Below are 24,401 nucleotides of genomic sequence, written 5' to 3' on the forward strand. Positions count from 1 at the left end.
AAAAAAAAAAAAAAAAAAAAAGGCCAGGTGTGGTGGCTCACACCTGGCATCCCAATACTTTGGGATTATGAGGTCAGGAGATTGAGACCATCCTGGCCAACATGGTGAAACCTCATCTCTACTAAAAACACAACACTTAGCTGGGTGTGGTGGTGCACACCTGTAGTCCCAGCTACTTGGGCGGCTGAGGCAAGAGAATCGCTTGAACCCAGGAGGCTGACGGTGCAGTGAGCCGAGATAGCGCCACTGCACTCCAGCCTGGTGACAGAGTCAGACTCTGTCTAAAAAATAAAATAAAATAAATAAAAATAATACGTCCTTCGTCTACCTCATTTCAAATACAGACTGAAAACGTCTGGGCAGGAACATCTGTCCTCACAGCTCAGCTTCAGCACAGTTTATTCTGTCCTCTTTGCTGTGTTTTAGGACAACTAAAAGACCGGCTCTAAAATGTTTTCATTTCTTCTCTAGCTTTATGCTTCAAGTAGGTGTTTACTCCAAGGATGCAGAAATGTAAATATCCCATTATTTGAATCATTTGGTTTACTATTTAATCTAATACAGGAATCTGCTTTTTAATAAATGACCTCCCAAGTTGTCCTGCCTGATGATTGAGAATGTGGCACGTATTTCAGCTGTGAGTGAAGAACTGTAAAATACTGGAGTCTACCGCAAAAGCCTCGGTTAAAGTCACCACAGGTGCTGTCACCGAGGCTTCTCAGACCATCTGGCCACAGTCCAAGCCAGGATGACTGGCTACAACCTCCATATGTTGTGAAATCTTCAGAGTCGGAGGAAAATGAGAGCAGGAGCCCACACCCTGTTTTAGGACTTATTTTTTCTTGTATGGAAAAATGAGTCATGACTGCTAATTTCCTTTCCTCTCTTCTCAGAATCCAGACACATTTGATAGACTGGGTGGGTCAACAGATCTTGAAATGCTGCTCTGGTAAAAGGTTTTAGAATTATAGTGGCAAGGAGCTGTCTGGGGTCTGAAGAGTTTCTCTTTTGTCATTCTTTTCCGCCCACTCCGAACATTAGAGCCCCCAGAGTACAAGAGGTGGTATGGCTCTATCCAGACAGGATGACCGCGCCCTTTGGAAAGGGGCAAAAACCCTTCCTAAAGGGTCAGTTGGATGACAACCTCTACCTCAAAATTGCTAGTAATTCCACGTTTTCCCTAAAATTGGATGACTTATTTTTTCCTAAACATGGGTACTTATTCTGAAATAGACAGCTTACTAAGTTGGGACCATTTATTTTTGCAAAGACAACAAGCACCATCTTGCTGAGAAAACAAAAGTATACCATAGCTAAAGGTGAAAAGAATAAATTATCTTAAAGTTAAGCCTCTAAACTGGACCAAATTCTGACTGGCAAAAGGAAACAGGAGATACAGGTAATATTTCATTAACTTACAAGGTTAAGATAATATAAAATTTTAGCTCACAAATTCCCAGACCTCTTATATTTAAAATAGTTTTTTGATAACTTTGCCTCATTTTCAGATTTCAGAATAAACTTTAAGTTCATCTACAATGAGATGACATTGGCCACCTTAGTCTTTTTACAATTGTAGAGCCTTTGAGTTCATACGGGAAACACTTATGTAACCATAAAAACATTAACAATTTGGCTCCATCAGCCTTTCTCATGTCAGAAATAGAAAATTTTGTAGATTTTCCTGACGGATATTAGAAAAAATGGACAAGAAGTACACTGTAACTAGCACCTTCCATTTTAACCTCCTCAAAGCGATCCCTTCACACACAGAGGCAGCACGTTGTGAGCAGGACCACTGAGCTTGGACTTGCTGGCTGAGCCACTCACCAAGGCTTTGGCATTGGGGTTAGCTTTCTTATCCAAGAGAACCTTGGCGACCTTGTAATGGCCACAGTGGGCAGCCACGTGTAGGGCAGTCAGGTAGTCATTGGTGACATCGTCCACGGGTACATTATGCTGGAGGAGAAGCTGGACGCAGTTTAAATGATCCCCTTGTGTGGCCATGTGCAATGGAGACAATCCATTCTGGAACACATAAAGAAATCAACGTTCATTCTTTTAAACAGAAATGCGCAGAACACAAAATAAAGTGCAAATATAAACAGATAAAAACTTCAGTTCTTCACATAAAAATACCCTCTATTTTTAAAAGCTTTTGACAACTATTTGAAATACAGCTATTTTTAAAACTGGTCCTTCCACTGCTTATGCCAGTCAGTAACAAATTGTCAAGGATAATGTCTTTTCCTAACAGTAGTGTGAATTGCAGCATGGGTCATGACTTAGATGAACAGGAATTTTACTTTTATTTTTATTTATTTTTTGACGTGGAGTTTTGCTCTTGTTGCCCAGTCTGGAGTCTAATGGCACCGCCTCGGCTCACTGAAACCTCTGCCTCCCGGATTTAAGTGATTCTCCTGCCTCAGCCTCTCCAATAGCTGAGATTCTCCTGTCTCAGCCTCCCGAGTAGCAGGCATGCACCATCACACCCCACTAATTTTGTATTTTTAGTAGAGATGGGTTTCTCCATGTTGGTCAGGCTGGTCTCGAATTCCTGACCTCAGGCGATCCACCTGCCTATGCTCCCAAAATGCTGGGATTAAAGGTGTGAGACACCGTACCTGGCTGACTTTTCTTTTTATTTTAAAAATAAAAAGAGATGGGGTTTCACTTTGTTGCCCAGCTGGTCTTAAACTCCTGGCCTGAAGCGATTCTCCTGCCTTGGCTTCCTAAAGCACTGGGATTGTAGGTATGAGCCACTGTAACTTGGCTGAATAGGAATTCTTAATATTTAAGACTAAAAGAAAAAATGGAGATTGGTATTCATTGGACTGGTATTAGTTTTGTCCTTACAAACTACTAATACCTGATATTGAAGACTATATTGATTTGACTTTTTAAAAAAAAGTCTGAATGTAATGCATTTCATCTCACATCAGAGGGGAATGGAAAACTTTTCCCATCAATCTGGTGCCCCCAGGTGTCTATGATGAGGAAAGGCAAGGCATTGACAAAACCATTAGCTAATGCTTGCCTTGTTAGTTTAAATCAACTGGGTTTAACAACACAGTTAATCATGTGCAGTAGGAATGAGTTGAAAAATTCATTTAAAGAGCAGAGAGAATAAATAAATAGGGTCTTAAAAATGTTTAGAATGACATTGACATTCAATATGTTTCCTAAAGAAGGCAAAACAAGATATGAAGACATCAATCCTTTCCTTTAACTGGCATGGCAAAGTGGGGGAGCCTGGGAAATTCCCAGAGTATTCAATTATTGAGAGGGGCTCTATTAATTATTGTAATATAATTTAATGTTTTTTGAGAAAAGTAATTTGGCAGCAAATGCAGTTTCTAAAACAGTTGTCGTCAATGAACTTTGACAATAATGACCTGTCCAATATGCTCCAAGGAACCAGAGGTTTCTGAATTCTCTGAGGCAAGTTATTTGCTTTGAATTTATCAACGAATGGCATAAAGAAAGAGTTCAAGATAAGAAAAAGTAATATAAGCTCCTTGTTAACCATTCTCATGGCATTATTCACTCAGTGACATACATTTCCACTATTTCTGTTCCTCGAAGGCAAGAGGTACATGATTATTATTTCTCCATTGCCCAGAAAAGAGCTTTGCATATACAGAAAGAGCTCATCAAATATCTAGGTCAATGTAAAGGCCTTGTACACTGTTAGTCCATCAATATATTTCTGCCTAAAAAATTTCCCTCAAATATTTTAAAGCACAGAAATTAAGGTGCAGGAAAAGGTAGGAACATTTCCCATTTGAGATACTGCTACCCACGAGCATATGGACTGCTTTATTCCTGCCCAGACATTCTTTTGCTTTATGGTTTTTTTTTTTTTTTTTTTTTTTTTTTGAGACAGAGTCTCACTCTGTCACCCAGGCTAGAGTGCAATGGCATGATCTCAGCTCACTGCAACCTCCACCTCTCGGGTTCAAGTGATTCTCATGCCTCAACCTCCCAAGTGGCTGGGACTACAGGCGCATGCCACCATACCCGACTAATTTCTGTATTTTTAGTAGAGACGAGGTTTCACTATGTTTGCCAGGCTGGTCTCCAACTCCCCCCACCATGATCCACCCGCCTTGGCCTCCCAAAGTGCTGGGGTTACAGGTGTGAGCCACTGTGCCCGGTGCCTGCTTTATGTTTTGATACAGTCTTAGAAGAAAACATGAAGTAAACAAGCAAACAAAAAAATCCCCAAAATCTGAGAGAACAAGTAATAGTGGAGAGTAGTAATGGGAGGCAGTGTCAATAAAAAAAAATTCTCTAGCAATGCAAAAACACAATGATTGTATGGATGGGAAACTTAAAGATTAGTCAAGAAGGATAAGAAAACAGTGAAGATCAACTGCCCTATGGAAAGAGGTGGTATTACATATGGTGCCTGAAAATATGGATCCAATGTGATGGGCTTGCTTAGCTCAGTAAGATGAAATTTCTTTTTCTTTTTTTTTGAGATGGGAGTCTTGCTTTGTTACTAGGCTGGAGTGCCGTGGTGCAATCTCGGCTCACTGCAACCTCTACCTTCTAGGTTCAAGCGATTCTTCCACCTCAGCCTCCTGAGTAGCTGGGACCACAGACATGTGCCACCACATCCAGCTAATTTTTTTGTAATTTTAGTAGAGATGGGGTTTCACTGCATTGGCCAGGATGGTCTCGATCTCTTGACCTCATGATCCGCCCGCCTCGGCCTCCTAAAGTGCTGGGATTACAAGCGTGAGCCACCGTGCCCAGATGATGAAATCCTTTACAAACTGGTCAGATGGCTTTAAGGCTAGGAATGTACTCATTCACTTAATAGTCATTCAACAAATATTTACTGAAGCCCTACTGTGTGCTGGGCACTAAATTAGGTGCTTGTGGGTATTGCACTGAACAAGGAAAAATTCTTGTTTTATTCTGTTGAAGAGAACCAGACAGCAAGCAAGTAAACAAGCAGATAATTTCAAGATGGTGTTAAAAGCTCTAAAGGAAGTAAAATATGGCCAGATGGCACTGGCCGGGGGTGGTGAAGATGGGAGGGGTAAATCGTGAGAAAACGCCTGTCTAGGAGGAAGACATTTGAGTTGAAGAATGTAAGGGGATCACAGAGATCTGAAAGAAGCTGAGGGAACACAAACCAAGCAATCAGGAAATGAGAACAAACGTGTAGTCAAGGAAGTAAAAGAAGGCTGGTCAGCTGGAAGATGGTGAGGAGGGAGCAAAACCGGAGGAGATGAGGAAGAAAGGTGGTCAGAATCTGTTAAGGAGGCTATCCTCAGTGCAGAGGAGACTTCTGACCAAACACGGCAGATGTAATAGCTATATTTATCCTTCCTCTCCCAAAACTCCACCAAAAAGCAGTAATGGAATTTAAAGGGTAAAATCCAGAAGGGTGCACATGTGTTATGTCCTTTTCCATTCCCACATACACAATGGGGAAGGAATCAAAAACAGATGAGGGCTGTCTCCAAACTTTGGAATATGAAAAGAGGTAATTCAAGGGGGCAGGCAAAAAAAAAAAAAAAAAAAAAAAAAAAAAAGAAGAAGAAGAAAAAAAAGAGGTAATTCATCCAGCTGAAGAGAGAGGCTGAAACTCAAGTGTCTGTGAAGCAGTATAATTAGTGCTGTGCTGACAAACGTTTAACATCCAACTCCCGGAAAAGGAAAAGCCCCAGTGTGTGGCACGAGCCAATTTCCATGCTGTAAATACCCCCACAATAAGTAATTTCAAGCCGTCCATATGATGTTACTGAATGTGGAATTGGGAGATGAACACAATCAGCTCACGAGCCGATACAACCAGGCTCCAGCACGCTGCTGGGAATAAAAAGACAAGCCGATTTGCCTCTCAACTCCCAAAAAGGTAGAGGATGTGGAAACGCAGTACCTCAGAAGATAAGATGAGACTTGGGGCTGCAAGCAAGATTCTTTCAAAGACTGTGTATGGAGTCCTCAGTTCTCCAGACCCTTCCCAACTCAGCATAGTCAGATAACTGCCTCCTCCTAGCCTGAAGAACACCAGAGTTTAGTGTCTGGAGAAGGTGAATAAGAAGGACTCAGACTCAAGGGCCCAGGCAGAACAGAGCGCAGTGATGAGGATCTGGACCGAGAATAAGTGGTCACAGAAAAAGGAAGGAGAACGGAGGTGTTAAGGATGTGGTCTCTGGAGTCAGACTGTACGGGTTCAAATCCTTGTTCTGTGCTAACTGAGATTTTGAGAAAGCTACTTTATGTCTTTGGGTTTCAGTTTCTTCCTCTATGAAAAGGGAATAACAGCAATAACAGTAGCTCATAGAGCAATTGTGAGGATTAAATGAGTTAATACGTGTAAAGAACAAAGAGCCTGATAAGCAGTAATCACCATGTAAATATTAGTTATCATTATTATGATTAAAGTATGCATAAAGCACAAGACTGGCAGCTTCTTTCCCCTACTCAGAAAGTATTCACACAGGTGTGCACTGCAAAGATTGGTGGATATGTCTCTCAAAAAAACTGTACCGCCCCAAGGTAAAAGGAATCAAATCCTGACATTAAAGAGCCCCTCCTAACCACTGCCATCTGATCAGCACTGCCTACATTCTTTAGAGCTTCCATTCACATGTTTGTGCCTGACACAGTTAGGTACAGCCAGTGTCGGAACCCTTCAATATAAAAGATAGAGGCAAAGCCAAAAAAAAAAAAAAAAAAAAAAAAAAAGAGAGAGAGAGAGACAGAGAGAGAGAGAGAGAGAGAGAGAGGAAATCTGAGGAATTAGGGACATTTGGGAAACAGAAAAACTAAAAGTTATCTCAACTGCTCTAAAAAAGGTAACAGAAAATATTGAACCCATTAAATAAGAATAGGATACTTTAAGAAAATAAGCTATCAGAGAACAAGAAAATGTTCTTGAAAATTAAAAGGTTGGACAAAAAAAAAATCAAGAAGATTTCTCAGAAAAAAATCCAAAGCAATGAGATGAATAGGAGAAAAAGGATGAGCAACTCTCTGATTTTTAACATTGGTCCTTATAGCTTTGGGAAAGTGAAAATCAATTTGAAAGAGAACAATGGGGATGAATGGGAGGGTTTTTAAGCAGGAGCTGACATGATTTGGTTGACAGTTTATATGGCCACTCTGACTGCAAAGTGGGAGCTGAATTGTAAAGGAGCAAGAAGGGGAAGGGGGGATCCATAGCAGGCTACCACAGTGGTTCAGTGAGAGATGATAATGTGGCTTAGAAGACAGCAGTGAAGGGGGGAATAAAATAGATATGGGATATGTAAAGGGAAAAGGACAAATAGAATCATCAAGATGAGAAACGCTCAAAAGGCCAAGGTGTCATCATATATAATGAAAACATCATGGCTGCTTAATTCTGTTAGATAACACCCTCCACACACAGCTCACCAATCTAACCCCTACATTTTAAATGGGTGATGGAATTGTCCAGACCATCTAACCCTTTCCCGTCTTCCTAATGTTGTTGAGGAAACACTCAGCAGAGTGCAAACAGAAATAATATGTGCTCTTGTTGCTTTGATAATGTTTAGAGATTAAAGCTCTTAATAAAGCTTCACATCATTTCTAAAAAATCACTGGTTTAATTAATAAAAATAGTAGTGACAATGAGGTGGTTTATATGTCTCAAAATTTATTTGCAAATATTCTCTTTTTCCAATGATGTCAAATAAATGGGGTTTTACTATGAAAAAAAAAGTCTAAAAGATAGTCAGCCATTATTTTTTTTCAGGCAATCAACATGTGTTCCTTACAGATATGTCAATACTCCCCAAAGCCCAATCAAGGTACAATCTTGCCAAAGTTTCCAGTCTTCATCAGCTAAGTGGTGGTATCCTTGACCTCCTTAATATTCTGTAAATGCTCAAGAAATAAACTGAGGGGGTAGAGAAAGACAGCCAGCACCATACTTTAGAGAGTGTAGAAGTTTTAGTCTTTTTTAGCGTGACAAGCAATTATTCCTGTGCTATGAAAATTTCACGGAGTAAAATCAAGCAGTAAGCATTCCTGAAACAAAACAACTCCCCCGCCCACACACACACACACACACACACACACACACACACACACACACACACATGACTTTATGGTATAGCACGTTGTACATAAAATCTTAACAAACCCAAACTTATTTTGAGGCTCTCTAAAGTCTTGGTGAACATAGCTACTCTGATTGCAACATTGAAAATGTCATTTTCTATGTGATTCAAAAAGCTTCATCATATAACCACCATTCCAGAAACCTGAAATGAAGTTACCTTGGTTTTTGAAAGAATGGGGGCAGCTCGATCAAGCAACATTTCTACCACCTGCTCATGGCCGCTCCTTGCTCCACAGTGCAATGGTGTCAGACCATCCTGTTGAACAAAGGAAACATTGCCAATTAAATTTGACAATAAATTCTGTAAGTGCAGTGTACTTCTTCAAGATTCAGCATGGCACCTGACATGCTGTAGGCAAGAGGGCTTCAAACATTTGCTCATTTATTTCATAAAATACTTCCTTATTTTTAAGTTGAAAACTACATTTTTCTATAAGTTTAAGTAGCTGTAAAATATGTAATTTCCCACAAGTTTGAATATTAACATTTAAATATGTAACTGTTCCACTACTCTTTTGAATAGCCAGTAAAATCTAAGTACTCTAAGTAATTTGATGCTCACCATTAAAAAAACACAAGAATAAACTTTTAAATAGAAATTTGTAATAGAAATTCTACATTGATTCTTTTTCCTCTTGTGTTTCTATTTCCATTCCATTTCCCCTACATAATTTTATCTTAATGTAATTTTATGCTTGAAGGTTTTTTATTGATTACCACATATTTCTCTGCCACGAAATTATATAAGTTTAAATTTACGAAAGTTTAAATATTTCCTGACAACATGTCTCTAAATATAAAAAATAAATCTCCTATTATCATTATAATTATTTGAATACAACCAATCGAAACAGCAAAACATATTAAAAGTTTTGTGACCATTCCACAAAAATAATGTGTCAAAAATTTCTCTTTTAATGAGATGGATTTTTTATGACTAGCTTATGTATCTGTTAATGAAGATTAGTTATGGCTAGAATGAGACAGGGTTCAGCATCAATATTAGCCCTGATGTTTGCTTTTACAGATATTAGTGCTGAGAAACCCTGTTCGCACAGAGCGTTATAGGAGAGTTATAAATTCTCTGAACTAAATTCCATGTGAAAAATTACTTGATGATCTTTGTCTTTAAAATCTTACCAAAAAAAAAAAAGATACATGTACAAATCATGTAGGTTTGTTACCTAGTTACATGTGTGCCGTGGTGGTTTGCTGCACCTATTGACTCATCCTCTAAGTTCCCTCCCCTCACCCCCCAGCCCCCAACAGGCCTTGGTGTTTGTTGTTCCCCTTTCTGTGTCCACGTGTTCTCATTGTTCAACTCCCACTTATGAGGTATTTGGTTTTCTGTTCCTGTGTTAGTTTGCTAAGAATGATGGCTTCCAGCTTCATCCATGTCCCTGTGAAGGACATGATCTCATTTTTTTGTTATGGCTGCATAGTACTTCATGATACATGTATACTACGTTTTCTTTATCCAGTCTGTAATTGATGGGCATTTGGATTAGTCTCATGTCTTTGCTATTGTAAAACAGTGCCACAATAAACATACGTGTGCTTGTGTCTTTATAGTAGAATGATTTATATTCCTTTGGGGATACACTCAGTAATAGGATTGCTAGGTCAAATGGTATTTCTGGTTCTAGATCCTTGAGGAATCACCATAATGTCTTCCACAATGGTTGAAATAATTTACATCCCACCAACAGTGGAAAAGTGTTCCTATTTCTCCACAGCCTCACCAGGCTTGTTTCCTTCCTTTTTAATAATTGCCATTCTGCCTGGCGTGAGATGATGTCTCATCGTGGTTTTGATTTGCATTTCTCTGATGATCAGCGATGTTGAAGTTTTCTTCATATGTTTTTTGGCCAAATAAATGTCTTCTTTTGAGAACTGTCTGTTCATATCCTTTGCCCACTTTTTGATGTTTTTTTTTTTTTTTTTCTTATAAATTTGTTTAAGTTCCTTGTAGATTCTGGATATTAGACCTTTATCAAACGATGACTTGGAAACCCCTCCACTTCTATTGTCCTGCCTTTCCAGATGGAAGCAATGTACAACTTGCATGTATTGATGTCTCTTGTCTCCCTAAAATGTATAAAACCAAGCTGTACCCCAACCACCTTGGGCACCTGTTCTCAGGATCTCCTAAGGGCTGCATCACAGGCCACCAGTTATGCATATTTGGCTCAGAATAAATCTATTCAAATATTATCCCAGGGTTTGACTCTTTTCATCAGTATTTTCTAAGTATGGTCACACAGAAAAATAACTATTTTAGCTCCACTCATTCATCCTTGATAATCACCTTCCACAAAGCAAAATGCTACACACTGAATGTAAAGTGTTCGGCTAAGAGCAAAATCTGTCTCAACCATCAACTCCTTAATCCTTTGAGGTATACTGTTCCTTCTTACAGACACACATTTTTTGTTGATTTTGCCCTCTTTCTTTCTTTTTTTTTTTTTTTGAGATGGAGTCTCACTTTATCGTCCAGGGTGGAGGGCAGTGGTGAGACCTTGGTTCACGGCAGCCTCTGTCTTGTTTTACTGTCTTGCCCACGCTACTTCATGTACCTCAGAGTTCCTTTCCACTTCCTACAGGATCCTTACTGTCTTATAGCAGAGTATTTTTTTGAAGTCTTTCCACAAATTAAACACAATCTTTCTACCTTCTGGACTCCTGTCTTATTTTCTATACCTCTTTTGGGGAACCTATAACTTTTTACCTAGCATTTTCTTTACCTGTGGGCACACATGAATATTTCTAGTGACAAAGAGGCTCTTCTTGACTTAGCTCTACACAGCTTCTCTGAATTCTCTTCTCACCTTGGCCCTGACTTTTGGGCTGCCATATGTTAGTGGCTGCTTAGTTCAATTTTAGCAAGACTCCTACTGGATCAGTTTAATGAAAATCCCACATCCTTACTATTATATCAAATTCCTTATCTCTCACCCAGCCTCTCTTATCAACCTGACCTAATCTTTTCTAGTTAGTTTAGCCAGAACTGCTCCTATCCCTGACATTTCCTATTAGTAATTTTCTATTTACTGACCTCACACCTTATTCCTTGGCTATAAATTCCCACCTTTCCTTGCTGTATTCAGAGTTGAATTAGATCTCTCTTTACTACTACAAAATTCCTTTGTAGTAGCCCCCTTTGGATAAAGTCAGCTTTACTGTTTTCTTACAAATATCACGAATAATTTTTTATTTAATACTAGTTTATCTCTGAGGACAAGGTTGCCGGCTTAAGGAATAAATGAATCTCACAGAGGAAGTAATTTAGTACTATGTCCATAAAAGCTGTCTAATAAAAATTACTGAGTAAATGAATGAATGGAGTGAGTGAATGAATCTGTTTTCAGGATAGTTAAAAAAAAATTCTAGCTAGTTGTTTAAAATTCCATTCTTTGTCATCCTTTTTGTTTAACAGTAGACTCATTTTGCCTACTTCAGTAGCACTATTGAAATACCTTATTTTTCCAGAAAAGTAAAATTCTCCCTCGAATAAATGACTTGTAAATTGGGATACAATTTAAGAATGTGACTAAGTCTCTTAGCTTTCAGAATTTGCTCTAAATAAGATACTCTCTTTTTCTAACTCAGAATACTAATAAGCTTAATAAAAGAGCTATGGTTGATATTGTGCTTTGCAATGTAGCAGAGAACTGGCATATTCCTTTCCCTAAAATTAGAACCACGCTTTTTTTTTTGATGCAGAATAAGGATTCTGACTTGCTTCCAACCCCTAGAAATTTACAATTAATGAACAATGTCACTTAGAATGAGCTGTAGACCAACAAGCAGTTTTTCAACTGCAAAGAACAGTGTTGATCTCCAGTTGAAAAATGCTAGACAAAGACAATTTTGGGGGATTGAGGGAGGCTGCCTCAAGAAAGGCAACATATGCAGTTGGACAGGAGAGAAAGAAAGGGATGCTGAGTTGCCATAGTAACATTATGGAAGGGAAATGAAATTGCATGGGGTTAATAATATTTTCCAATTCCCTTGATTTTTAAAGCACTCACATAATGAACAAGTTTCCCTTGGGCAGAATTCTAAAGCAATGCAAACTGGCTAGTCCAGGTCTCATATTTCATTTCAGTGACAGTAATCTTATTAGTGAGGAGAGGAACTGCACGTTACTGGCTGGACAGAATGCTCTCATGTTAGCCTAAGAGCAAAGCCTTGCACACACGATGGTCAAAAGACTTTCAGGTCTGATTTTTCTGAAAAGCATGAAGCAGGATATTAAGTCATCACACCTAGGAATATGAAACCAGAATGTGTCTTTAGCAGGTCAAATTTGCTCAAAGTGAATACTGGAGTGACACAAATTCATTACTTGGGAAATATTCTCAAGAAGAGACATTTATTTTGATTTGTATCCTTTAGGATACTCTTTTCTTTTTCATAAGCAAAAATATAATACATAAATAAATACCCCTCATTCTAGAGAAGCAAAATGAATTCAAGCAGAGAGAACTCTGCAGATAGATCATGGATGTAGAACCAGATATAATCTTTAATTAAACATTGAAAATAATGAAAGAAAATGTAGATAGTCCTTCAGGAGAAGAGAGCTATGATGGTACTGAAAGACAAACTAAAGGGCATCACTTACAGGCTAATAGCAAAGCTCTTTTCTTTCTTTCCTTTTTTTTTTTTTTTTTTTTTTTTTTTTTTTGAGACAAAGTCTCCCTGCCACCCAGGAGGGAGTGTGATGGCACAATCTCAGCTCACTGCCCCCTCTGCCTCCTGAGTTCAAGCAACTCTTGTGCATCAGCCTCCCAAGTAGCTGAGATTACAGGTATGCCCCACCACTCCCAGTTATTTTTACATTTTTTTGCAGAGACGGGGTTTTACCATGTTGGCCAGGCTGGTCTCCAACTCCTGGCCCTCAAGCGATCCTCTCATGGCAGCCTCCCAAAGTGCCAGGATTACAGGCATGAGCCACCACACCTGGCCAGCAAAGCTATTTTCATATTGGCATTTTCACCAAAAAATTGGACTGTGTCCTCATTTTTTGTGTTTTGGACAGTTATAGAGGTAGCCTAAGAGGTGAAATAAAATTTTTTTGAATGTCCTCTATGTTACAGGCATATTATAATTGTCATCTTATTTAATCTTTACAGTAATTCCATGAGAAGATCATTACTAGTTCCATTTATAGATGAGAAAACTGCCCCATGGGATTCATGTACCTACTCAAGGTCACATGGCAAGTACAGAGAGTAAACAGTTGGAATTAGAATTTACATTGAGGATTGCCTCCCTTTGAAGGACTGGCTTCCGTCTACCATCCCAAGCAATCCCTTCAAAAAACATAAGCGGTCAGTGTTCTTTTTAAAATCTAAGGTTCATTTCAGCCATTTATATATAGCTAATTAGCTTCCTTGTTCTATTGCCATATCGCCTATGTGTTTAAATGAAAATAAGGTAAAATCCTTTTGTGTTCTGTCTACTTGGAAATCTACAGCCTTTGTTTAGAGAATAGAACACACCCTTATGTTATCTGTATTGTAGTTTTCCACCCTTGCTTGTCTCTCTTTGAGTTGAGAATTATTTAGTACTCCTTTTTTTTCGAGACAGAGTCTCGCGCTCTGTTGCCAGGCTGGAGTGCAGTGGCACGATCTTGGCTCACTGCAATCTCCACCTTCTGGGATGAAGCAATTCTCCTGCCTCAGTCTCCCGAGTAGCTGGGATATAGGCAAGGGCCACCACGCCCAGCAAATTTTCATACTTTTTAGTAGAGACAAGGTTTCACCATGTTGGCCAGGATGGTCTCGATCTCTTGAACTTGTGATCCACTTGCCTCATCCTCCCAAAGGGCTGGGATTACAGATGTGAGCCACTGCACCCGGCCGAGAATTATTTAGTATTCTAAACATTGAAATACATATATCATTGGCTACCTCCTGCTGATTTATTTTAGCTAAATTTTTTTTTGGGGGGATAGTTGTTTTATAAATTAAAATGTGTATCTTTAATTTACTACAGTCTGAATATTACTATAATATTAAACATTGTAATTACCATAATGTAATAATATAATACATTGTATATTATATATTACATATAATACAGAGTATATAGTATGTGATATATAATATAGAAGATATAGTGTATATATATAGTATTCATTGTAATATATCATATACTATATGTGTTAACATATAGTATTATATATGTTATATATATTATGCAAATATACTGTATTATACATGCGATATATTAGAATATAGTATAATATAGCATAACAATATATGATATAGTATATATGATATATAGTATTCATTATATAAATAGTATTATATAGTAATATTAATATTACATATATAATATACTGACTTAATATTATGACACCTTATGTATAATGAGAATTCTGCAATATTATAATTCTATTTACACTATTAGTTTTATCTTTTGTACTATAGATTTTATTTTTACATACTATTATATATTATAGACCTCACAATAGGTCGATATTTTTGCTTCAACAATTGACTTTTAAAGAACTTAAGATTAATAATATTTTAAGTAATCCACATATTTACTACTCTCAGCTCTTCTTTCCTTTATGTAGGTCCAATTTTCTATTTGGCATCATTTCCCTTAGATAGAAGAAATTTCTTTAGTATTTTAGTTAGTATGGGTCTGATGGTAACAAGTTTTGCCAGCTTTTGTTTATATGAAACAGTCTTTATTTTGCTGTTATTATGTAAATATAACTTTTACTAGATATAAATATATTTTGCTACATATTTATATCAATCTATATAGATTGCTAGATATTTTTTTTTTCTTTTTTTTTTTGAGATGGAGTTTCACTCTTGTTACCCAGGCTGGAGTGCAATGGTGCGATCTCGGCTCACTGCAACCTCCGCCTCCTGGGTTCAGGCAATTCTCCTGCCTCAACCTCCTGAGTAGCTGGGATTACAGGCACGTGCCACCATGCCCAGCTAATGTTCTATATTTTTAGTAGAGACGGGGTTTCACCATGTTGACCAGGATGGTCTCAATTTCTTGACCTCGTGATCCACCCGCCTTGGCCTCCCAAAGTGCTGGGATTACAGGCTTGAGCCACTGCGCCCGGCATTATTGCTAGATATTTTTTATTCAGCACTTTAAAGATGGTCCGTTGTTTTCTGACCTCTAGCTTTCTGATAAAAAGATAACATTCTTATCATTGTTTTTCCCATTCATGATATGTCTTTTTCTCTGGCTACTTAAATTTTCTTATTTTTGACTTTTTGATTTTCTGTGTGATATAACTCTGTGTGCTTTTCTTTGCATTTATCCTCTTTCGGGTATGCCAAGTTTCCTTGATTCGAGGGCTGCAGTTTATGATCAAATTTGGAAATAAATATAAACTTATTTCATGCCCCATTCTCTTTCTCCTTTGCCCTTGGACTACTTTGAATAGACTGAGTCAACTTGCTATTACTCCACAGGTTACTGGCGTAGCAGTGTATTTGATTTTTAATCTTTTTTCTTTCTGTGCTTTAGTATGGATGATTTCTATGACTGTGTTCAAGTCTACCAATTTTTTCTTCCTTTGTATTCAATCTGTTATTTGTCCCAACCAATGATTTTTAAAATTTTTCTGATATTGTATCTTTCAATCATAGGATTTCCATCTGGCTCTTTTCCCCTCATTATACTTGTTTCTCCTATAGCTTAACATATTTATCATAGTTATTTTAAATTCAGCAAATTTCAATAACTGAGTCTGTGGGTTTTTTTCCATTATCTAACTTTTCTTTTGACTGTAGGTCACATTTTTCAGTTGATTTTGTTTAATTTTTAAATTATATGCTGGGTACTCTGAATGATATATTATAAATAATTTGGAACTTATAGCAGATTGGTTTTGTCCATAGCTGATGATTTTTCTCAGCAGAAGGCTTAGTCCAATGCAAGCTATTCCACCATAACCTGATGCCAGAACTCTCACACATTTGAGTAAAAACAGGATACGTGGCCTCTGCATATTATGCCATCATAGTTTGTATTTGTTTCCATCATGCACCACTTTTTGAATATTTCTCCTATGAATACATGAGAGAATTCTTGACCTTCCAGTTGGTAGATACTGAATAGCCTACTATAAAATATCATTTTGGCCAGGCAGAGTGGCTGACATCTGTAATCCCAGTACTTTGTGAGGCCAAGGCAAGTGGATCATGAAGTCAAGAGTTCGAGACCAGCCTTGTCAATATGGTGAAACCCAGTCTCTACTAAAAATACAAAAATTAGTTGGGTGTGGTAGCGTGCACCTGTAGTTGCAGCTACTTGGGAGGCTAAGGCAGGAGAATCACTTGAACCTGGGAGGCAGAGGCTGCAGTAAGCCAAGGCTGTGCCACTGCACTCCAGCCTGAGTAACAGAGAGAGATTCCATCTCAAAAAAAAAAATGAAAAGATAAAATTATTTCAAATATACAAAGGTGCTTTTATGTGCTTCTTATATTACATGTTTGGAAAAATTTAAATTAATATTCACAATGTACAAAACATTAATAACTTATTTTATCTTTATCGTTCCTGAGGAAGGAGGGTAATTAAAGGTGGTTATAGTTGACAGCTATAGAGTATTTGTGAGTCTAACTGATGTGGAGCTGTTTAAAAAAAATCAGATGTGAGCGTTACCAACATACATTAAGAAAAAACAGGAGAGATCAAGTGCGGTGGCTCACGCCTGTAATCCCAACACTATGGAAGGACGAGATGGGCGGATCACGAGGTTAGGAGTTTGAGACCATCCTGGCTAACATAGTGAAACCCTGTCTCTACTTAAAAAAAAAAAAAAAATTAGCTGGGCGTGATGGCAGGTGCCTGTAGTCCCAGCTACTTGGAAAGCTGAGGCAGAATTGCTTGAACCTGGAGGCAGAGTTGCAGTGAGCCAAGATCATGCCACTGCACTCCAGCCCGCACGACAGTGCGAGACTCCATTTCAAAAAAAAGAAAAAACAGGAGGGAAAGGTAGATAACCTTCCGACCACTAGCACTTGGAACCACATAGCAATGAACTAAAATAAAACTGTCCTGAGCCTATTTTGCAGACTGTTCAACAGAACCAGGCATACGACATTTATTAGGTTGATGCAACAATTATGATTTTTGCCATAATACTTTTAGACCTCTAGTTGGGCAAGGGAAATAAGGTTTACAATGTAATGTAAAAACATTAGGAGAGGGAGAAAGAGAAAACCAAAGATGTTCCCTCCATGTTCTCAGGATGCTTTGCAACTGTAAAAAACGTTCTTTCCTTCAAAGATATTCTCTCGTGTTTTGAAGGCTACTGGCACTTTATGATTACGCATCTTCCTTTTAATCTAAATAAATATTTTCAATTAGCTTGCAATATTTGTGACATAAAAATGAAAAAAATTGATATATTTTTATATGACACAAAGAAACAGTTTTAGGCTAGTTTCAACTAATATAGAAACCGAGGGTCTTCTTCACTATTTCCAATGTTCGTGTCAACATAGCTATTTTAGAACTCAAGGAGGAAATATTGTTTCTGAATTCCTTTTTCAGAGAGACTATTCTATGACTTTGAAATATTTAATATTTTATTCAAGGATTTATTTTTAACCAAGACAATTACATTCCTGGAAATATAATGAAAAGCAAATGTCAGTATCAACGATTCTTTTTTGTTAGTATTCAACAATTCTTTTTTGTTAGTATAGAACCCGTTGAATTTCTGGACAAGTATAGGCTAAAATTATAGTACATCCAAGTGTCCCCTGACACCTTCCCAGGTAGTAACAATTTAACAACGAACACACTGGAAGTACCTTGAAAATACTTCATCTACCTGAGCATAAATACCTCTTTATTCTTGTACATAAACTGGATGTCATTAACTTCAGGGGAAAAATTACATTGCCATAGGACCAGTAAAAAGTCAAGTACATTAAGACGTTTTGACAAACATAATATTAAGAAGTATATCTTATTTCAATATATTCGGCACTTATTAAGCATTTAATATGTACCAGGAAGTATGCTAAGGATGCTAAGTGTGACAGATGCTAAGATGACCATATGCATCTTAGTGTTAAGGTGTAGTTTTCCAAGTAATGCTGTGGTTTCTCTGAAGATGCAGACAGTGGTGACTTACTAAGAAGGCTAGAAGCTGGGAGGGGCAAATTAGAGTAACATTCTGGCAATCAGAGTATTGTTATTAGCAACGCTACCTGGAATTCCACATCTTCTCTGAAGCACTAAACACAAGTACATCTGCTTTTATTATTAGATGGAGAGGAGTCAGTGAAAAGAGAAAGAGAACTCAAGTTTTAAATGGTTCTGATTTAGGGTCTATACTGAGTCTCTGATCAGTCTGTGAATTGATGCAGATGAAACTAAAAATGACATGAAACCATCCATTGCAAAGTATCTTCCTTCAACATGTACCAAATACTCATGCTAGCTTTAAAGAAGGCAAGAATTCGGTGGAAAGAAATAGCAGGCCATTCTTAGCAAAATATTTTAGTCTATAAAGAAATGAAGGCATTGAGATCTTGTTGAAAAAATGAACTTCATAAATCAATTTAAAATTGGAAAGCTGCATACAGACTAAATTGACAGATATGCCTTGATAGGTGTTAACATCTCAGCACATGTCCCACCACTATGACAGAGATCCTCTATGTGCTTATTCTTGGCTACCAACAGGAGCATGAGTTAACAAGCCAGTTGATATTCGTTAGTATTATGGGGCTGGGAAAATGGGAACGACTTTCCTGAAATGAGCTAAATAGAAACCTGAAGTGTCTATAATTCATCAGATCATGGCACAAGAAGATTCACGTGCAGTCACCCTAAATTTTACAATAACTAATTATTCTTAAATTTATAATATTCAGTGCCCTTCCAGCTGAGAGAGTGAGATCATCGGAAAAATATTTCTATCTGTACTGGGAGGGAAACTAAGATTCAGGAGGGCGAACTTTTCTCAGATCCCAATTTTACTACTTGCTAGTCACACTTAAGATTAGAGATCAGGCAGTAGGGTGAAATTAAATTCACTCATCTGCCTTTCCAGCTGGTAAGATATTGCTCTGATCCTACCTAAATTACCCTGAACACAATTCAAGTTTACATCCTTGAATGAAAGAGCTGTAAGAATCTTCTTTTAAAGTGAATCCTCTATTCTGTGAGTGCCCATGCAGAGCACAGGGCAATAGGAAGGAGGTCCCTTACAGTGCTGGCCTCTGAGCTGAAGTCTAGTGATGCTTTCCTGCCTCTAAAACATGGGGGATAGGTGTGTACCAGGTCAGATTTATTGAATGGAAGCGAGGTTGCCACAATAGTAAGTAGTTGGTGGGAGGCAGATAGGTAAATAATGGCATCTATTTTCTCAGGGACTACTGGATTGGGTAGTTAGAACTTGTTTTTATGAAAAATTATCCTTTCTATTTTGGGGCTTGCCCCTACAGCTCTCTGACATTTTAGCCAGCTTCTACCCTTTCACCGACACATGCAATCACTACTTCATCATTTCAGCAGGAGAGAAGGGACACTTTGATGAATAGAACACAAAATAGTTTACATATTTCGGGTATATACTATAATTTTTCCCATTTAATCTGTCAGAAATTCAGTCTGTGCCCAGTTGACACCCTTCCCCCAACCCATTCCATTCAGGACAACTGCAAAAGAATGTCAGGCTTTTCTGTTCTCTGGTTCTCCACGTCTTTCCTTCACATAATACAGGAAGAATTAAATCCAAGTCAAAACTGAATGGGAGGTGCAAAGGAATCTACATCTTTGTTGAAACTAAGACAGCCCTTCAGAATAGGTAGGCAAAAGTGGCACAGAAACCAAGTTGCACACTGAACTTTGCCTATGTAGATTATTTCCTATCTTTGATACTTTTATGCAGAAGAATTTTTATGTTTTTCTCCTGGCCCTCCCCTATGACACTCTATGCCCTCTGAATATGGGGCCTGAACTTCCTGTATATCCTTTTTCTCCTCCCATTGAACAAAAAAGGGCATGTAAGTGTTTGATAAATGACGAAAAATAACTGACAAATCATTTTGCTGTTCTGTTGACTGACTATATCAAGAGAGGAAGAAATAAGGTAATTTCCAATCCATATATCAACTGTATATCCAGGCACCTCTTCAAGCTTCTCTTCAATGTGTCTTGGTAACCCTTTTAAAGTAAGAAAACATTCTTTGCAAAGACTCCCCCTCTTTACAAATGTCCCTTTTCCTCCATGTGATAATCAAGCAACAGATGCAATGCATCTCTACATTTTTTTTTTTTTTTTTTAAGACAGAGTCTTGCTCTCTCACCAGGTGCCAGGCTGGAGTGCAGTGGGGCGATCTCGGCTCACTGCAACCTCCATCTTCCGGGTTCAAGCAATTCTCCTGCCTCAGCCTCCCGAGTAGCTGGGACTACAGGCATGCGCCACCACGCCCAGTTAATTTTTGTCTTTTTAGTAGAGATGGGGTTTCACCATGTTGGCCAGGACAGTCTCGACCTCTTGACCTTGTGATCCACCTGCCTCCGTGTCCCGAAGTGCTGGGATTACAGGCTGAGCCACTGTGCCTGTCTGCATCTTTACTTTTTATTCCTTACAACTCCTTAAATAGCCTACACTTAGCAGAAGACCCCTGCCATTTAAAGCAATGGTTCTAGCATCCTTTTTCTTTTCAGTAATCGTTTACATACAATTATAATTTATTCTGAAATGTTCCTTTAGTTTCGGTTGAGACACAATTCATGTCTCATTAATAAAAGAACAGCCGTCTCACCTCAAATGCCAGAATATACAACAAATTACGGCATAGTAAAAATTCTACCTACTTTTAGATAAAATCTAGTTCAGGTAAAATAGTTTCATTCAATGTTTTAGAGTTACACAGATTTTTGTTTTGTTTTCTTTTGAGCACAAAATAGTGTAAATGATTACACTGTAGCTATGTCTACCCACATCCTGTGACCATATACCTGTTAATCATTACTTCTGAAATTGAACCATTAGTTTCATTCATGCAGTAAAACAAAGTAGGCTAGGTAAACTTGTTTATCAGGACCATATGACTGTGAATTTCCCATCCACATAATAAATTATGATGTTAGATGAACTCAGAAGGGCAAAAACATTTTTTTTTTGCATAAATACCAACTTTTCCCTGATTTAAGTTTAGTCAGTTTATAATCTAGAAATGATTGATAACAGCAATATATCATATTTTCTATCTGTAGTGTTCATTATTTTAAGACAAGTAATTTAAGGAAGTTGGGATGGGATGCTGCTTAAATACATGTAAAACCTACTGTACAAATATACTTGGCTTTACTAATTTTTTTCTAACCATCAAGAGTGCCTCCCAAAATAAGACCAGTGAAGAAAAGTATACCATCAAATACGGCTTCCAGAAGAAAAACCCTCTAAAAATAATCAAACCTAGTTACAAAACTTCTCAGCCTTTTAAAGTTTCATTTGAAACGCAATATCTATATAGCAGTTGTAATTAACATATAATTTTATAACATATAATTTTCTTAGTTTCATTCTTCCAGCTCTTTTAAACAGATGTCACAAGGTAAGACTTAGAATGGCGCTTAGGACTTTGGGTTCCACTGGATTCTGTGCTGTCAGTTTCTGAATCTCGCTTATTTGTGTTGAGGCTACCAGGTCAGTTTTAGGAACAAGAATCAGAATTTTTAGAAGAAGGAAGCACAGGATTGCAGGAGTTGCAGTTACGAGACAAAAAACCGACTTAAAACGCTTACCTAGATGGATGTTTGTGGTGACACCATCTTTTGATTAGATTGCTTCTTGCATAAGAAATATTGAAAAAGAAAACCCTTGGCTAGAAGTTTAATACTAATTGGAGCACTGAGATATACTAGCAGTGGCTATAGTTTATTTCTGGCTTACTTTATGGCAGCACAGTTTACAAACATTATCTACAAGCTGGCCATTAATTTTCTTTATTTTCAGACAGAGAAATTACAATCAGTAAAGTTAAACAGCCTACCTAAGTCAGCTAGCTAAGTTTAGAATCTGGATTCAAATCAGAATTGATTTGAATTGGCTGGTTCTTTCACCTACACACAATGCATCACACCAAATAAGCAACATGCCATAAACACTTAGATTAGACATATTTGTAGATTTTTATAATTTTTAATTTAAAAATGTTGGGTTTTTTTGTTTTAGAAACAGGGTATCACTCTATTGTCATGGTACGATCAAAGCCTACTGTAGCCTTGAACTCCTGGGCTCAAGCGATCCTCCTGCCTTAGCCTGTTGCGTAGCCAAGACTGCCAGTGCATGCCACCACTACCAGCTAATTTTGTTCCCTTTTACTGGTAGAGACGGAGGTTTCACTATGTTGATCAGGCTGGTCCCAACCTCCTGGGCTCAAGCGATCCTCCTACCCTGGCCTTTGAAACTGCTGGGATTACAGTTGTGAGCCACTGGGCCCAGCCTTTAAAAATTTTTAATTGTGGTAAAATACATACAACATAAAAGTTACCGTCACAATCCATTTTTAAGTAGACACTTCAGTAATTTTAACCAGATTATTCACATTGTATAACAGATCTTTAGAACTTTTTCATCTTGTAAAGCTGAAACTCTATACCCATCAAATAACTCATTTCCTCTACCACTAGTCCCCGTCAACCACCATACTACTGTTTCCATGATTTTCACTACTCTAGATGTCCCATATAAGTGGAGCCATACATTATTTATCCTTTTGTGACTGTTGTATTTCAGTCAGCATAATGTCTTCGTGGTTCATCAATGCTGTAACATAGTTTTCTTCTTTTCTAAGGGCCAAATTATATTCATTTGTATGTATATACCACATTTTAAAATTCATTCATCTATCCATGAACATTTGGGCTGCTTTTACCTCTTGCTTATTGCTGCTATGAACATGCTTTCAATTATTTTGGACTTATACCCAGAAGTGAGATTGCTGGGTCATATGGTAGCTCTATTTTTAATTTTTTTTTTTTTGAGGAAGTTCCACACTGTTTTCCATAGCAGTCACATCTTCCACCAGCAGTGCAGAGGGTAGACAGATTTGTTTTTAAATAGAATAACTTGCAGTTTTAGTATCAAACCGGCTGAATAGCTTAGCTTACAGTGTCTTGGAAATTAAATGCAACAAAAACTCTAGAACTTTTAAAGCCAGGTACCATTTAACTGTGAATTAAGTATTTATGGATACAGATGGATGGCCATCCCATTTTAAAAAGAACAAAAGTAGCAGTCATTTTGCAAGAGACCATAACAAACAGAACACAAAGCCCATGTTGTCTCAGCGCAAAGGTATTAGGAAAAGGATTCCCACTTCCTGAAAATAAGTAGAAGCAGGTACGTAAGTTACACACTTACCCTGGTTTTGGCATCGATTTTAGCTCCTCGATCAAGCAATAGTTTTACCATATTTGCATTTCCTCTTTTTGATGCAACATGTAAAGGAGTGATGTCATTCTGGGAAGAACAGGAAAAAAAAAGTACAGGTTTGATATTTTTGGTTTCAACAAAGCATTCCTTTCTAAACTTTCCCCCAACATACCCCCATTTTTCCCCTCTTCTTTTTGAAACATCCTTTATGAACAGTGAGTTTCCTAATACTTCTCTCTGACAGGAATTTTCTTCAGAAGGAAACTTAAAAAAAAAATGAATTGTAAGGGAATCTGTGAGGCAGGGTCCAAGTTAATTTACTTCAATCACTTGAGGTGACTCATGAATGAGGTGATGATTTTTTTTTGTTCAAAAATCCTGCATTTTTTAAGTCAGTGTATTTTCCTATAAATTTAAGTGATACACACTGGCTAGTCAGGGGTTGACTAACAAGTAGCTGATTAAGTCAGTACAGGCTGAGTTTAAAGGAGTGTCATGTGACTTGGAGCCTTTCCCAGGTTCAGTTGGGAGCATCAGGTTGTCAGGGAGAGACAACAGGAACTCAAACTGGAAATCCGTTACTTCTGTATAAAGTCACATGACTTCCCATGCCCACGATGCTTAAATGTGTTTACAGGCTTTTACTGGCAGTCTTATGGAAAACTGTAATTCTTATTTTACAAATATCTGAAGAATAGTCAGATTGTTAGGATAATCTGAAATTCCAGTTGTGTTCTCCTTGATTTCAATGGTGGCTACCGTAGTTATCCTCGCCAAGCATCTTACAGGTACTATGATTGTTTCCAGACTGTCAAGGAAATGTATGCATACATTGAAACAAATACCCTCTTTTGATTTTTCTTTTTCTTTCTTTTTAAGCGACAGAGTCTCGTA

The 24,401-nt window shown here is 37.7% G+C and overlaps 1 protein-coding gene across 15 annotated transcripts in view; it reads right to left on the minus strand.

The window, feature by feature from the left end:
- The window catches only part of ANK3 (ankyrin 3), a 677,335-nt gene that overhangs the window by 173,106 nt on the left and 479,828 nt on the right, over positions 1 to 24,401 (minus strand). For all 15 annotated transcript variants that reach the window (XM_032252635.1, XM_032252648.1, XM_032252646.1 and 12 more), the window contains 3 exons: positions 23,496 to 23,594; positions 8,268 to 8,366; positions 1,831 to 2,028 (listed from right to left, as the gene is read on the minus strand). In XM_032252635.1, the coding sequence (XP_032108526.1) occupies positions 1,831 to 2,028; positions 8,268 to 8,366; positions 23,496 to 23,594 (396 nt within the window). The remainder of the gene's footprint in view (positions 1 to 1,830; positions 2,029 to 8,267; positions 8,367 to 23,495; positions 23,595 to 24,401) is intronic.

This window comes from Sapajus apella, unplaced genomic scaffold (genome assembly GCF_009761245.1).
Source record: "Sapajus apella isolate SASKATOON/1434 unplaced genomic scaffold, GSC_monkey_1.0 scaffold78, whole genome shotgun sequence".
NCBI lineage: Eukaryota > Metazoa > Chordata > Mammalia > Primates > Cebidae > Sapajus > Sapajus apella.